Raw genomic sequence first — 17,039 nt, 5'->3', positions numbered from 1 at the left:
CGCTCGGCATTAAGGGGCTAAAATGAGGACTGGCCGGCTCGGAGTCAGTATACTGTGTCTGAGTGGGGTATTCATGTTAAACTGCGGCATGGTATCTCATTGAGCTAGCACTATAAATCGGCATCAGTCCGGACTTGCACAAGCAACCATACACACACACACGTGCATGCACGTCGCAACGCGACATTTAACCCAATTTCACCTCGCCTCACCCATAGCGAACTTGAGTTCGTTTGTTTCCAGCAGTTGTGCATCAACAAACGCCATTGCGACAAGTGCCAGTTTGTTCAAGAGCTATTGATCAAGAATATATTTAGTGGCGATTAGAATTATTTTACAATTAAATTATTGCAAGTGATTCAATGCATTTGATTGGCTAACTAGTTCACGTGTTTGCCTTTATGGTCCATAAACCTGAAAGAAATAGACCACGCCCACTACCGACCTACTGTTTCTTGATTGGCTTATAATAGAGTGGGCGGAGCGGCGCGTGGGCGGAGCGTTGTCTACAATTTTTGTGTTTATAATTAGATTATCAGTTTGTGAAGTAATTGTTTACTGATAATTCATAAGAATATACGTCAATATATTTTTGCGGTTATGGAGGTATAAACGTAAAACACCGGCTCGCACACTTTGCGTAAAGCATTAGAAAACAAACGAGTTCCATATATGATAAAATATTGACCTTTACTCCTAAAATAGTTTAAGATAGCCACCAAGCGGTCAATCCAAGCGCAGCTCTAGTAATAGTGACAACACTGGTGTCGAGTACAAAATTGGAATTCGATTGAGACGTATTGAGGTCACGTTTTACTTTAGGTCTTCAAGCCTGTGGGTATCGCTCGATGGCTTCCTCAAATACAAGGTGTCGATATATCACGTGTCGGAGAACTAATTTTTCGTCGTCGCAAAGAACCAGTGATCTACCCCCTTCTGCAAACAAGAGTGAGTGAGTTGTATTAACGCTGTATTAACAGTATTTCAGTTATATGACGAGTCAGAAAAATGGAAATCCCATTGTGACGACGGTTGTAAGCGTGATCACGGGAAGGTTGCTGGTAAATCAAGGATCTTATTCGGCAGGATTCTACAATCCAGACACGAATCAGCGGATCATGACAATTGTGGTTCAACATGTAATGTTGAAGCCTACACGGGATATCATTTTGTTGAAGTCTACACATGATATCAGCTTTTGTTGAAGCCTTCACGGGATATCATTTTGTTGAAGCCAACACATGATATCAGCTTTTGTTGAAGCTTACACGGGATATCATTTTGTTGAAGCCTACACATGATATCAGGGTTTTTTTCGTGCTGAACGTAAGATATAACCCAAGGCTGAAGTCATGTCCTCACTGATAAGATAACAGATTTACCATACTTGATTTCAACGCGGTAGAACATTTACTTACAGAACCCCCAGGGCAGAGGAAAGGCTGGTCCAGGTGCCACTCGAGCTGTTTCTGACCCATGGTCTCAATCTGAAACAGATGGCTGAGGATGAACTGAAGTATTCTATTCCACCGTACACAGGTCGTTTTGTGGAGTCCAACAGCGACCCTAATACCTACTGATACACTCACGTTTATACCGACCTCTTGCAGCAAACCCATGACGTGAAAAGGGTTGAGGTAGACACAAACTATAGACAGTGACCACATGAAGTGATAGCGTTAACGGATACATTCAGATTACCATGAACGCCGAGTCCATAACAAAGGATTAAAACATCTTCGAAAACTGCTTGGTCATAAACTTCTTGTCACTAATCAAAATGGAGTTGGCGGGACGTCATGGCGCCAGGCACTCGTCACGTTGACGCCACACCATGTTCAGTGACGAATCGGATTCCATCGCGACTTCACAGATGGCCAGCTGAAGGTCCTGACTTAAACCCAGTTGGACAATTGTGAGATGAACTTGGAGTCGGTGGGGGAGCCTTGTGGTTGAAGCGATCGCTCGTCCCCCACCGTGATATTGCTAGAATATAACCTAACGCGGTGTAAAACCATACTTACTCACTAATTGGACGTGAACAATAACATCTCACAGACTAGATAGCTACCACAATCAACTGTATGCAAGGCAGTTCATCCATTCAGCATCGAGTGAGTGAGTGGATGGGTGGGTGGGTGAGTGAGTGAGTTGGGTTTAACGACGCTATATTACAGTTGTATCACGGCGTGTCAGCTTAATGTGGGAGGAAAGCCCGAAGTGATGCAGGTCTCAGACATTTACCACTTCGGTGAAACCCACGAGTACGGGTATGATGCTGACAAACCTAGAAACATAATCGGGGCGAACCGGGATTCGAACCCATAGAATGCTCGCGAGCCCTAGGGACGAAACGCGGTACCGCGAATCGCGGCGCTTTATACGACTGGGCCACCCGTGCCCCTCCTTATGAGAGATTGGGTGGGACGATCAGACACGCAATTAGACCACACAAAGTGTAAACTCAGGGAGAGGCTGGTCGTCAATCACGAAGGTGAGCACGCTACCCACCATGTTGTTCCACAGGGAGAGTGCGGCTGCGCCGTGACCTTTGCCACTGAAGTGGAAACAGTCGGGAGAGAAGAAGGTCATGTCAATGTCACCGGGGGAGCCAGGCTGAAACAGATAGATGAAGGTCAAGGACGAAAAATAACAACTGCCTACATGCCTACACCTTCCAAAGTTAACAAGGTGGCGAGGTGAAATGGGGTTTAACGTCGCGTTCAATATTATTGCACCTATATAGCGACGTGCATGTACGTGTGTGTGTTTGTGTGGCTGCTTGTACTAGTCGAGACTGATGCCGATTTATAGTGCTAGCTCAATGAGATACCATGCCGCAGTTTAACATGAATACCCCACTCAGACACAGTATACTGACTCCGAGCCGACCAGTCCTTGTTTTAGCCCCTTAATGCCGAGCGCCAGACAGGGTAACAACAAGTACCATCTTTTAACGTCTTTTGGTATGACGCGGTCGGGGATCGAACCCCGGACCTTCCGGTCTCCGGGCGGACGCTCTGGCACTAGGTCACGGAGGCGGTCTTCAATGTTAACAAAGTTTTTGTTTATATTGTTATTAACCGCCGGGCAAAAGAAAGTATACGCAATGTTTGATGGTGGCTGAAAATAAGGCAAACAAGAAATGGTTATTCGATAGTGAGTATCATATTTGTTCTTTGGGTCGTAAGTTTGCAGTTTGGGGACTGTGTACGGCCTAGTAACGTTTCGCTAAGTATTGTAATTATTTGGCCAAATCCAATTTTCAAGGATATGCATTTTCCCCCGGCAGTTTACATATTGTGATTGAAAAAAATAAATCGTCCATCATTTCAATTTAGGATAATATATGCAAGAAAACATAATCCTTAGGTAGTTGATTATTAAGTATGGCTCAAAGATAGTTTAAGAGGGGTGTTTCACAATATCATTAAAGTCACATCATTTACTCTGATACGATACGTCTTTGCGTGAAGAACACACATCCATGTCAGGGGAACGTTGGGTGACTGGTTAAATGGGTGACTTGGTAATTGGCTAATTAAGAGACTGGGTACATGTCTGACTTGGAAACAGGGTGACTTGGTAATTGGGTAAAAGGGTGATCCGGTAATTAGGTGACTTTGTAATTGGGTAACTGGATAATTAATCAATTTGGAGATAGGGTAAATGAGTAATTGGGTGACTGGGTAATTTGGTAATTGGGTGACTGGGTAATTGTGTGAAAGGGTGACTGGGTAATTGGGTGACTGGGTAATTGTGTGAAAGGGGTTATTTGGTAATTGGGTGACTGGGTAATTGTGTGAAAGGGTAATTTGGTAATTGGGTGACTGGGTAATTGAGAGACTGGGTAATTGGGTGACTGGGTAATTAGGTGACTGGGTAATTGGGTGCCTGGGTAATTGGATGACTGGGTAATTGGGTGACTGGGTAATTGGGTGACTGGGTAATTGGGTGAAAGGGTGACTGGGTAATTGGGTGACTGGGTAATTGTGTGAAAGGGTAATTTGGTAATTGGGTGACTGGGTAATTGAGAGACTGGGTAATTGGGTGACTGGGTATTTAGGTGACTGGGTAATTGGATAACTGGGTAATTAGGTAATTGGGTAATTGGGTGACTGGGTAATAAGGTGACTGGGTAATTGGGTGACTGGGTAATTAGATGACTGGGTAATTGGGTGACTGGGTAATTTGGTGACTGGGTAATTAGGTGACTGGGTAATTGGATGACTGGGTAATTGGATGACTGGGTAATTGGGTGACTGGGTAATTAGGTGACTTGGTAATTGGGCCTTTGGATGATCGGGTAATTGGATGACTGGGTAATTGGGTGACTGGGTAATTGGGTGACTGGGTAATTAGGTAATTGGGTGACTGGGTAATAAGGTGACTGGGTAATTGGATGACAGGGTAATTAGGTAATTGGGTAATTGGGTCACCTGGTATATAACTCACCTTTGCCGGGGGCTCCGTGTTGGTGAAGAACGGCTGGAGCACGACGGTGAAATCATCTCTTGTGTCGTATCTGCCGCTGGCGACGAGAGTCGACAGTTCATTCTGGTAGGCATGGGCGAGGTCCCGGAGAGCGCCAGCGTTGTTCCGATTGTCTCCGCAGTCACACACCAAGCTGCACACACAGGCCATGGTATCAGTCAATGTCGTATTGACGTTAGACAACGTTTCATTTGATTGTGACGTTGGGCAAGGCTTGGTGTAATTAATACTTTTCACAGCTCTGATTACACAATTGTGATTGTGACGTTAGCCAACACTTGATGTGATTGTGACGTAAGACTATACATGATATACCTGACCGCAAAAGAAACGTCACCATGGATAGATATATGAGAAACCATATTTGTCCAAACACTGTAAACATACTTTGAGACATATTACAAAGATGAAACTTGGCAAACCTGATCATCAAGGTTAAAATTAAAGTGTCAGATGTTCTTAAAGTGAAACACTGCACTAGTCTCTGAGAAAATGGCATCACAATTCAGTATCTCGTGTGTCCGCCATGTGCAATGATCGATACATGGAATGGATGAGGCGGTTGATAAAGGCCATAGGCACTTGAGCCCACACTCTGAGGAACGCCTGACGCATTTCAGCTGCAGATGTCGGTCTTGGGCGGACGTCATTCAGCCGTCTTTGAATCTCGTCCCACGGGTGCTCAATGGGATTTAAATCGGGACTGAGGGCAGGCCACTGCATGGTTCTGATGCCATTCTGCTGGAGGAAGTCTCTTGTTGCTCTCGCAGTGTGGGCATGGGCGTTATCATGCTGAAACTCGTGGTTGCGGTGACGTGCCAAATGAGGTATGGCGTGTGGTCTTAAGACTTGATCAATGTACCGAGCTGCTGTGACACCATTGCCTCTCCCTAGACCGATGTTCTGGAAGACCACAGGGCCTACCCTCTGTGTATGACCAATTCCACCCCACACAATGATGCTCCGACCACCCCACGAGTCTCTCTCAACAACACAAGCATCCGAATAACGTTCCCCATGTCGTCGCCAGACTCTCCCTCTGTTATCTGCTGTTGAGATAAAGTAACGGCTCTCGTCTGAGAAGAGGACTCTTCTCCACTGCTGGTGGCGCCAATGCTTGTGGTGTGTTACCCACTGAAGACGGTCCCGGCGATGACGTGGTGTCAGAATGGGTCCTCGGTGTGGCCTGTGACAGTGGAGGTGTCTGCTCGTCAATCGTCGACGCACGGTGTCCGCACTAATGTGTCACTGGTGTGTCCCCATGGACTGTCGAGCAGTTTCCGCGGCAGTAACAAAGCGATCTTGAAGATGCTGTCGCGGAATCTGACGACCCTGACGTCGGGTGGTGACCCTTGGTCGTCCACCACGTGGCGTGGTACCGTTGCTGGAGCCTGTATATGGTCCTTACGTGGAGTTGAAATGCATTGGCTTCTTGCCGGGCTGTTTGTCCAGCTTGCAGTCGTCAAGGGCTTGGTGTCGCTGATTTCTTGTCAATCTTGGCATGTGGTAGCAATTCAATAACGAATGATTTTTTTCCGATCTGGGTGGATTTTTATAGGGCAAGAAATGGGGCAACGCATGTGCATTTCATTCAATTTGCACGGAACGTGCATCAGGTTACCATGGCTGTTGCCGTGATGCGTTTGGCGATCGGTTTTATTGTGATCTGCTTTGTTTTATTTTCATCAAATTTCATTTTTCCGGACAAGATAATGTTACATTTAAGAAACTTTGACAAAAATTACAAAGATATTTAAATGACAACTTTTCATGCAATGTTACTTGGGGTGACGTTTCTTTTGCGATTCAGTATATAATTGCTACGTCAGACAGCACTTGGTGTGAGTGTTACTTTAGACAGCACTTAGCGTAATTGTGACGTTAGATAATAATTGACGTCAGACATCACTTGATTTGATTGTCATGTAAAAAAATATGATTTGACGTAAGCCAGTGTTTGATGTGATTGTGACGTTAGACTCGATTGACGTAATTGTGACGTTAGACTACACATGATGTGATTCTGACGTAAGACAATACTTGGTGTAATTGTGACATCATACAATAATGACGTGATTTTGACTTTTGCGTAACATAACACTTGAAGTGATTATGGCTTTTCGCAAACACCTCGTATCATCACACTCTGACATGCTTGTGATACAGTCTTACAATTGACGTAGAAGAGATTTCTTATGACAATATAAACCGTTTGCCGCTGTTATGAAACGGTGCTTGGTGGGATTGGAACGGCAGTCAAACTTGAACATACTGTCAGAAGCTGCTTTGGCTGTTTGTGACGTCAGAAGATGTTTTGTGTGATTGAAGTGAATGTGACTTTTGAAAAGTTTCGACTACAGTCACGAGATACTGTTTGCCCACGCAATGTCAGGTTCCTTACATCATACACGCATAAACTTGTTTAACATAATTTACATTTTCATTCCCCCATGTTAATGCAGATTCTGCGAAGAGACATAAGTACGAACGCGTGAACGAAGCTGCAGAAGAACCCTGTGCTGAGGGCGGCGACGGGGGCGATGTCGAAGATGGTGGCGAGGTTGACGAAGGTGCGGGGTAGCTCCTTGTGGAAGAGGTCAAGGGCCTGGCGGACGTTGGATCCGTAGTTGCTGGCGGCGTACTTGGCCTGAGTGAGTGAGTGACGGAGTGAGTGAGTGGGTGCGTGACTGAGGAGTGAGTGGGTGGGCGGATGGATGGGTGGGTGGGTGCGGTGGTGACCGAGTGAGTGGGTATTGGGTGTATGAGTGAGTGAGTGACGGGGTGACTGAGTGGATGGGTGTGGGTATAGGTGTGGGTGGGTTGATGAGTGAGTGCGTGAGTGAGTGAGTGAGGGTGGGTTTGTAGATGGGTGGTATGTTGAATGGGTGGTTGGCAAGTGAGTGAGTGAAGAAGGCTTAATACTAATATTATATATATATAAAGCGTTTACAGATGAAGAAACTACATGCACTTTAAGTGGAGAATTCCCAAGGAATGAGTGTGTGTAAAAACTTCATCAATATTCCACAGCATCGTGTAAACATTGAATCTGACCAGGTACGTGAGGCGCGTGTGAACTCAGGGTTCGAACTGGTACCGAGCAAACAATTCTCATCGTGAGTGGTGACAATCTATCTGGAGACCAGGCTCGGTGATTGGTTGACTAAACAACAAACTTAGGTACCTCAGCGCACCAATCTTATTAAAATCAGACCTTAGTTCTCGCTACCGCTAAACAAAGATCTGAAGACATCCCATTAGGGGTCACGTCAGAACGACCTTTTATCCGACTAATCAGGGCTTTGCTTACCAGATTATGAAAGTGACAGTCGGAATGTGATTTCTAATCATGCAACCTCGAAAACTTTAACACGGGGTATTCTGAACGATAGTTACGGGTGAAACGACAGAATCCATACAGTCAAGACCATCTATTAGCCATTCCAGAATGTTCTTTTGTTCAGGTTTCAAATTTGTAATCGAGAATTTGTCAAAATGTGTTTCGAAGCGTAGTCGCCAGTTTGAAATTAGTGCCGTAAAGCACGAGAAAGCTCCCTTCTGATTGGTCAATCCATTGGCCGGTCAAAGTTCGCGCAAGGTCGGTCCGACGTAACCCGTAATGGGATGTCCTCAGATCTTTGTTTAGGGGAAGCGGGAACTAAGATTTGATTTTAATGAGATTGCTCAGCGCACGTGTCTGGTGACATGAAGAACGCCCAAAGCCTTGGGGATGCAACGACACAGACCGCAAGGGCGACACTCCCGAACATTCATGTAATCCGCTTCAGCGACAAGCAAAAAAAATGCCAGGAATGCATTCTGCCACAGAATCGCCACGGGTTCTATCTAGATGGAGTTCATTGTTTTGACGCAGCCTAAATCAAACCCGGAGTAGACCTCATGCCGATGCCGGTTCAGAAACTCACAGTGTCGTGGCAGGAGTCGCAAAGGTCGTTGCCGCCGACAAAGACGGTGATGACTTTCCAATCTTTTTGAAAATCGACGTTCGTGTCGGCCTTCATTTTGTCTATCAGCAGTCGGGCCTGCTCAGGCATGTCACTAAAATCAAACAGTATTTAAAGTACAAATTAATGATTTCTTTTGCTGTGAATTAATTATAAGGGACATTTCTAGTAACTTCACTTTCTACTTGTATACAAGTAAGATGGTGTAGTTAATCTTCTGATAGGAAGTTTGAGTTTGTTTACTCGCTGGGAGCTGAGAAGTTGAAACTTGAACATAGATCCGATAAACACTGGTAAAGAAATGAATTGTATCTGTGCCATTGTCGATAAACAAAATGCCTATTATCCCTGGTATTATATCCCCGGCTACAAAGAAGGGAACGCGTGAATTTGGAGAGAAAATCAGTTTACTACGAAGGAGGACAACATTGACCACACTGATGTCACAATACTGAATCATAATAACGTTTGTAACACCAAGACTCTAGACAAGTGCCTGGCATCGTCTGCGCATGCTCAGTATGAGGCTCCTGGTGATATTTCTTGGAATGCGCGTCTTTCATTTTGGAGAATTAAGAACAGTTTATCTCTACTGTGAGGCTGTTGTTTGACACGATACAATTAACTGAGAGGTATAGTTTCTTTTGCCCCTCAGTATGTGGGCAATACTTACAATGAGGTATCTCCGGGGTCGGCAAGATTGAACATAGCATTAGCGCTGCTCTGTCCGCCCGTCTTCAAGGAATAGCCGTACACATTACGGTCAAACTTTTTTAAAATGTCTGGAAAAAAACCCGAACTATTACATCTCAGGTGGAAAATAATTCACAAGCTTAAAGTGACATGCCAATATTCAGTGTAACCCCGTTAACCCGTACGATAGTTTTCCCAGGCATCTTGAATGGTCGGATAAACGAATCACGAGGAGGTAGTGGTGTAGTTGGTACACGTGTGAGTCTTCCCAGTCGTCAACGTCCGGACCACGGGGTTACCTTTGTTTGTTTGTTTGTTTGTTTGTTTGTTTGTTGTTTAACGCTGCACACAGCAATATCATAGCTATATGACGGCGGTATGTATAAATAATCGAGTCTGGACCAGACAATCCAGTGATTGACATCATGAGCATCGACCCACGCAATTGGGATACGATGATATGCATCAACCAAGTCAGCCAGCCTGACCACCCGATCCCGTTAGTCGCCTTTTACGACAAGCATAGTCGCCTTTTACGGCATGCATGGGTTGCTGAAGACCTATTCTACCCCGGATCTTCACGGGCACGAAGTGACCTTATTAACAGAGTCCAGAGTATCGAGGTTTCACATACAGTCTTGACTCGATGCCCGTTTTAATCCTGTTGACATGGACCATATACGTACAACGTACCATAAAGAGCAGTGGGGTAGCCGAGTGGTTAACGTGTTCGCCCGTGCCGCCGAAACCGGGTTCAATTTTCTATAGGGGTACAATATGGGAAGCAAAGTTTTGGTGTCTCCTGCCATGATATTTCTGAAATGTTGCTGAAAGCGATCCTGCCTGCGAAAGTCTAGATACCGTTACTACGGAGACCTCGAAAGTCTGGATACCGTTAGTACGGACACCTCGAAAGTCTAGATACTGTTAGTACGGACACCTCGAAAGTCTGGATACCATTAGTACGGACACCTCGAAAGTCTAGATACTGTTAGTACGGACACCTCGAAAGTCTGGATACCATTAGTACGGACACCTCGAAAGTCTAGATACCGTTCGTACGGACACCACGAAAATCTGGCCAGCGTTAGTGCGGACACCTCGAAAGTCTGGACAAAGTTCGTACGGACACCTCGAAAGTCTGGATACCGTTACTACAGACACCTCGAAAGTCTAGATATCGTTAGTACGGACACCTCGAAAGTCTGGCTACCTATAGTACGGACACATCGAATGGCTGGATACCTTCTTCATCATTTTAGGACCCACTCTATAGTGAGAAACACCGGCACCCCGCTACTCCGGTAAAAGCGACGCCTTCATATCTTGCCACTTTTGAAAACAGGACTTACAGGAAATTCAATTACTGATTTCGGTCAACTCCATAGCGCTGTCTATTGACAACGACACACGACATAATGCATAAGACACACGACAACAAACATGTTACCCTTAGAAAGCAATACATATTTAACGTATATCTTAGAAATCTAAAATTAAATGATCTCCTAATTGCCTACTTGTCGAGAATTGTAGGTTCAGTATCAATAGCGTTCACAGGTGGTATCCTGGCTAACTCCTACCTCATTAAAGTATGATGGACATGCGTCGGTATGTCTCATATCAAAAGATATGAAGATGACATTGTCTTTATCATTCAATTTTATGCTAAATTATTCATTATGAATTGATGGTTACGTAGTGTTTCACGCCTTTCTGCAGTTGCTACTGAGATATCTTTAACGGCTTAAACCATGTACGAAATCTCAAAAAACTTACAACCCTAATTTGTGATGGTAATTCCGTCATAGTGGTTCATTAAAATCATAGAAAATGAGTTTTGAGTATAACATATAATGTAATCTAGGCTTGAACATTTCAACAATTATGTCAAACGATAGTCAGGGAAGCACGTTCTGCGGTATGGACTCTGATTTCATCAAGCAATATATCACAGAGGGTCAGTTTGGGACAATTAATGGGACATATACATTGCCAGGCAAAAGAAAGTATACACTTGAAGATTGGATTTGACCCAAAAAAATGACAAAAATGTTACTAGGCTGAAAACATTCTCCGAAACACTGCAATCTTAAGGTGTCCAACACACATCTTTGATACCTGTATCCAATTCATCACGATCGATTACTATTTCTGGTTTGTTCGTTTTTAGCCACCATCAAACATGGGTGTATGCTTTCTTTTACCCGGCAGTTTAGAAACATACTTGGCAGAGTGAGTTCCCCTGTTGCTAGGCTACCGTCGCCGCCAATACTGCAACATAAGCGTCCGACCAAGTAGGTGTCACATATTGTCTTTTTCGATAACGAAATATTCACCAATCTCTATTTAGATAATCACAATATATTTATATATACTTTCACAACCATTGCACCCACTTCATGTAGTTTAACATTAGCATGCAAAGAAGTAATATACATATGCAACAACAAAACAGTTAAATATCAAAAACTGACACGTCCATGTTGTATATGGGTCAAAGACTATGTGCAGCATGGCGCGCACGAATGCAACTTGTATTACCGAGATATAAAAATGATACACGTCACTTCAGAGGGAAATTTGAATGTTCGCTAGGACTTAAATCTTCGTGTCATTAGAGTATAGAATATTTCTCATTGTCATATGATGTCAATAGAGATGACGTCATATGCACATGACGTCATTCCAGACGTCACCATAGAGTAACCTTGATGCTGCCCATTGTATTCTTTTGGGATGTTTAATCCCCTACCTGGACACCCTTATCAAGGGTCGGTTATCTCTTTATAATCGAGTTTGAAAACATTAAAGCGAAAAATATTGGTGACAATAGGGACCGATGTCAAACTTCACAAACAAGTTTGCAAACTGCTTTCGCAAATTTCACACATACAAACCTATATTTGTAACCATAACTCGGCAAACTTAAGTTTGTCGTGTGAAGCCACCTTAACATAAACTAGACTTTTTAGACAACTATATAATGCATTATGTTTGTGGCCGTAGCAAGGTCAACAATTGGTAGGAAACATTCCACAGATCACAGAATGCACCAAAACTGGCAGTGGTCCTATGATGGACCCGAATCTGCCATGGCACTGAGTATAAATACACTAGACTGTCTGCTGGATATCCTACCTCCATGAAAGTCCGCGGTACTCCACGAGGTCACCGAGGATGTTGCTTGCGTCAATGCCGTTACCGGCCTGAAACAAACAAATAAAAAATCTGTTGACATTTGACCTCTGAGCTGCCAACTGTGTTTCCAGGATCGCAGGACGTCAGTAAAGAACACGCGTCCACCATCGACATATTAGATAGATGGTTATTACATGTTGTACCGGCCCTTTGTGGAAACCATTTCATATTTTTGACGAGAGGGGGCTGATTTAGTTTAAATTATTTTTTCCAGATAATACTTTGAAAAAAATATTTTTCCTTGGGTTTTCAGTGATCCCTTATAGTGTTCGCCGCTGTGTTGCTTTATACGCCCAATAGAATCTGTTTCGTAGGACAATCGAGACTGGTTGTTCCCTGGGGTTGGCTTTTTATATCATATAAATTATTTTTACCACAAACATTTAATGTCCATTACATGCCCTGACTAAATGGGTTGTTTCAAATCGAAAGGTCATAGTTGGATTTTTTGTTGGTGCGTGTACAAGCGAATTATGTAAGCAAGAAGACATGGTGGTGGAACACGGAAGACTATTTGAGCTTTCTAAGGAAACGGCAAAAAACAAACACAATTGGGGTCAATCACTGTAAGCGAAATGCATTGTTCACTTCCGGTCAATAACGATATTTTCAATAAAACCCCGATTAAATTTGGCACATTTTGTTCTCTCGTTTGTACACCTCCACTTCTGTAAAGATATCACTTGGTGATTTTAATTTAAAGCACAAACATGAATTGATTCTTACTTCAGTGTAAATATGGTAAATATCGAACATAGGCATTAAAACTAAGTATATGTGATGCTCGCCTTAAAACGTTTTTGAAAAATAATGGGGTTAAAAAGTTTAAGATATATTATCATTTACTAAAGTAACTTTAGGATCGCGTAAGAATACAATGCCTGAATGAACCTCCCGTTTTTCATATAGTGCCGGGTAATTTGTTGTCATGTTTGTTTACATTGTAGGCACACGTGTATCTGGAAATCTAAACTTTGGGGTTAGGTTCGACAATAGGTAGTTTCTGCCAGTAAGCATCGCGCCGATGCAGTGTTTACTGAAGGATGGGGACATCATTTGTATGTCTGTCGGAATTTCATCACTTTCCATTTTATGATAATAAGTAAGTTGCAAGTGATTCAGCAGGCAAAATCATTTACGCTTATATTTCCATAAACCTAAAAAAATAGGCCACGCCCACAAATGAACTACAGTTTAACGATTGGCTGATGATAGACTAGGCGGAGCTTGTGTTGTATATAGCGGTGAACAATGTCAATGATTACCAATTGTCTATAGGTTTTAGACAGTTTTCTTACGTTGATACGTCCATAAACGCAAACAATATTGAAATCAATTTGTAAATACAGTAAACTACGGTTATAACGAACACGCTTATAACGAACTTATTTTCTAGGCCCGGCCATTTGATGTATATATGCTGTATATATGCTTATAACGAACTACGGTTATAACGAACTAAAATTAGTGGTCCCTTTGAGTTCGTTATAACCGTAGTTTACTGTATGTCTGTTATAAGTGTAGACTCGGTGCAACAATCACAGCTATACCTACAGTGAGAGAATCTCCGATTGCGCCAACGACCTTGATGTCCCCGGGGTGAAGGTTATGGACTGAAATAAAACCACCATCTGTTAGGATACAAAAGAGGCTCGCTCCTTCCTGACCCCAAACATTGTTAATATAAGTACAACTTTACACCTGGTAAGAAGGACACCACATTATCCTTATTTTCCTATTGGGTTCGAATCCCCAACGAGCTCAACCCAAAAAAGTACGAGAATCTGTACTTTACTCAGAAAGTGTTATCCCAAATAAAACATGTGTTATATCACGAACGTCCATGTATTGTTTGGAAATAACATATATGTCATCATGAGCAATGTGTAAGATTTCCTTTCCAGTATTGTAATATGTGAATAATACCTTGTAAATAAAACCAAATGTTAGTGCTGGGTAAGATTTCTTTTTAAAGTCTACTTTATATCAACAAGTATCGTAAGTTGTAGTTTCGTGCGTTTCCGTAAAAGTCCGGCACTGTTCTCAGCATAGATAGTGGTTCATGACTTACCAAAGTGTCAATATCAACTCTGGTTTTACCTATTAACAGATTGATAGTGGTTACACCGGATGTTTACTGACCGGAAGTTGCGTCACGACCTCCCCACGGCGTGGTGGCGTGGCAGTTGAAGTTTGGGATGGGGTATCTGTACACAGCCCGCTTCTGCTGCAGAACAAGTCTTGTTTTACATGAGGAACATGGCATGAAACATGGTTGGCTCGAAGTCGAAATCGAAACAAAGGGTTGTCGACACAAGGCTTAAGTATTCATATAAGGCTAAAGTGTCGATTGAAGGCAAAAATGTCGAACAAGGTCGAAGTATCGCTATTAGGTTAACGTGTCGATGCAAGGTCAAAGTGTCGATACAAGGACAAAGTGTCGACATTAGGCCAAAGTGTCGATACAGGGTCAAAGTGTCGATACAAGGTCAAAGTGTCGATACCAGGTCAAAGTGTTGAAACAAGGTCAACGTGTCGATACAAGGTCGAAGTGTCGATACAAGGTCGAAGTGTCGATAAATGGCCAAAGTGTCGACAGGTGTGTTCTAGAAACCACAAAATTCGATCATAAAGTTTTGCTTGTATACTGAATCACTTTAAAATGCGCAGCACTCAGTGTTGAGATCACAGAGAAAAAAGTATATCGTTATATCAGCAGTGGTGGGTTGCCAGATCTTGACGTGAAGAGATATATAATCGAAGGAAAAGGTATTGTTTTAATGCTATGGCAAGAATATGAAACTATTGTCAAAGATAAATCATTATTATCATTACAAGACACGATGTTTGGATGACGAATCATATACTCCAAAATGTCAGTGTGCCTGTGTGGTTGTGTGTGCGTTACCTCCACCATGGCGGTGTAGTTGTTGAGATGCTCCTGCCACAGTTGCAGCAACTCGGGGTTGTTGGGGAGGGTGTGCTTGTAGAAGTTCACAAGACGCTGATAGGATGGGGAGGAGATCGCTAAAAAGAAAGCGAGATTTGAGTACCAGTCAAATGTATTTAATTCCATTTTATCTTCACTTAATCTCTGAGTTTATTTCGTGGTACGCCAGTACAATATCCGTGATCGTACGTTTCACCGAAGTGGTAAACGTGTGAAACCTGCATCACTTGGGCTCTCCTCCCACATTAAGCTGACACGTCGTGATATAACTGCAATACTGTTCTAAGCGGCGTTAAACCCAACTCACTCACTCACTGACACATGCATTGAAGAGTCAGCAATGTGTACAAAGTTCTTCATATTTTTATGGACAAGATCGGGATACGTATGAGTACCATTGATATTAAATATGACATGTATATTAACATGGCTGACAACTGGTGTTTTGGTGTCGCTACGTCAGTCCGCATATACCCAGTTTCCGTGTAGCGAGATATTAGCACTTTTGGACAGTGTGTATAATTGACGTGTCAGGCTACAGGAGTAAACATATTACCATTAGTGGGGGTGGGGGGGGTGGGGGGGGGGGGGTGGGGGGGTGGGGGGGTGGGGGGGTGGGGGGGGGTGGGGGGGGTAAATCTCATAGAGAAGTATGGTTCATGGTAAACAATAACAAACGCACTCACAACGTTGAGGGTTTCATTTTTTTAACAATATCTGCGTGTCTCCATGTGCAGATCTACTTCATTATAAAATAATATGTCAACAATGTAGATTTAACATTAAAGAGATTAAATATGAAAACAATATTAATAACTTTACCACTGCAGAAATATCAATGTCAACAGTATCATGTGAACCGCCACTATTGTGTCCACTTAATACCCCATGTTCCTTGAAAACAATAACAAATGTTTCAGGAAATCATTGTTGTGAAAACATTTCACAAAATTTCTTTTCATAATATGTTTGTGTTCTACTTTTATATTACATAAATATTTCTACTGAAATGTGCCATATTCTAATTCCTGATTCTGAAAGTACCACATGCAAATTACAATGTACTTTCTGGGTTACACTTTGACGTTTTCCGACAGGTACATCAATAGAAAGGTATACACAATGTCTTTGTGCCGTGTCCATCCTCTGGATCAGAGTTATCTTGTAGTGAGTGAGTGAGTTTGGTTTTACGCCGCTTTTAGCAATATTCCAGCAATATCACGGCGGGGGACACCAGAAATGGGCTTCACACATTGTACCCATGTCGGGAATCGAACCCGGGTCTTCGGCGTGACGAGCTAACGCTTTAACCACTAGGCTACCCGACCGCCCCTGTGTTATCTTGTAAAGTCCATCAGGGGGACATGAAGTGTTCCAGACTCACGTTTCTCAGCATCTGCTCCGAGGAACACTGCTACGAGTACAACCGCTAACATCGCCATGGTGACCGGTGTGAATGAGCGTCTGCGTGTGTCACACGTGGATGTGGCTTTATATGGCTGACAATCCCATTGTCTTATCTCAGGCGCCAAGATTGTGGATTACCTGCGGAAAATAAGGTTATCGATATAATCCAAAACTGACAACTGAGATGTGTTTTCATATTTTGTATATAAAATATTTCGTGTGGACATAGCTAAGAAGAGGTGGCCTAGAGGTGCAAACATCCGACATTCTCAATGCAGAGTTACGTCCCTTTGATAACGGAGTCAAAGTACCGTTATATCTTTTGTTAC

At 43.1% G+C, this 17,039-nt stretch overlaps 1 protein-coding gene across 2 annotated transcripts; it reads right to left on the bottom strand.

Moving 5' to 3' along the window:
• Window positions 1-671: 671 nt before the first annotated feature.
• Window positions 672-16,795, bottom strand: LOC124151138 (phospholipase B1, membrane-associated-like). Of its 2 annotated transcripts, none has more exons than XM_046523483.2 (13): window positions 16,688-16,795; window positions 15,262-15,380; window positions 14,496-14,580; window positions 13,908-13,966; window positions 12,294-12,361; window positions 11,380-11,426; window positions 9,133-9,241; window positions 8,421-8,553; window positions 6,984-7,141; window positions 4,456-4,627; window positions 2,512-2,616; window positions 1,419-1,487; window positions 672-936 (listed from the first exon to the last, which is right to left on the bottom strand). In XM_046523483.2, the coding sequence occupies exons 1-13, from the start codon at window positions 16,743-16,745 to the stop codon at window positions 895-897; spliced, it is 1,224 nt and encodes a 407-aa protein (XP_046379439.2). In that variant the 5' UTR covers window positions 16,746-16,795; the 3' UTR covers window positions 672-894. The 2 variants fall into 2 exon arrangements, with proteins under 2 accessions (XP_046379439.2, XP_046379440.2); XM_046523484.2 differs by having other exon boundaries at window positions 14,496-14,577.
• Window positions 16,796-17,039: the final 244 nt, after the last annotated feature.

The sequence above is a fragment of the Haliotis rufescens genome, unplaced genomic scaffold, assembly GCF_023055435.1.
Source record: "Haliotis rufescens isolate VD_foot unplaced genomic scaffold, xgHalRufe1.0.p SCAF_43, whole genome shotgun sequence".
Classification (NCBI taxonomy): Eukaryota; Metazoa; Mollusca; class Gastropoda; order Lepetellida; family Haliotidae; genus Haliotis; species Haliotis rufescens.
Note: the sequence above shows the minus strand (reverse complement) of the source record. Positions and strands in the feature narration are given on the sequence as shown.

What these genes read in the sequence shown, in the direction of transcription:
- LOC124151138 (XM_046523483.2), bottom strand. Translation starts at nt 16,745, where the DNA reads ATGGCGATGTTAGCGGTTGTACTCGTAGCAGTGTTCCTCGGAGCAGAT. An exon ending in GACCCCGGAGATACCTCATT is followed by an intron (nt 8,554 to 9,132) that starts GTAAGTATTGCC and finishes GTTTGATTTTAG; the next exon opens with TGACATGCCTGAGCAGGCCC. An exon ending in TCCTCTGCCCTGGGGGTTCT is followed by an intron (nt 937 to 1,418) that starts GTAAGTAAATGT and finishes TCTTGTTTGCAG; the next exon opens with AAGGGGGTAGATCACTGGTT.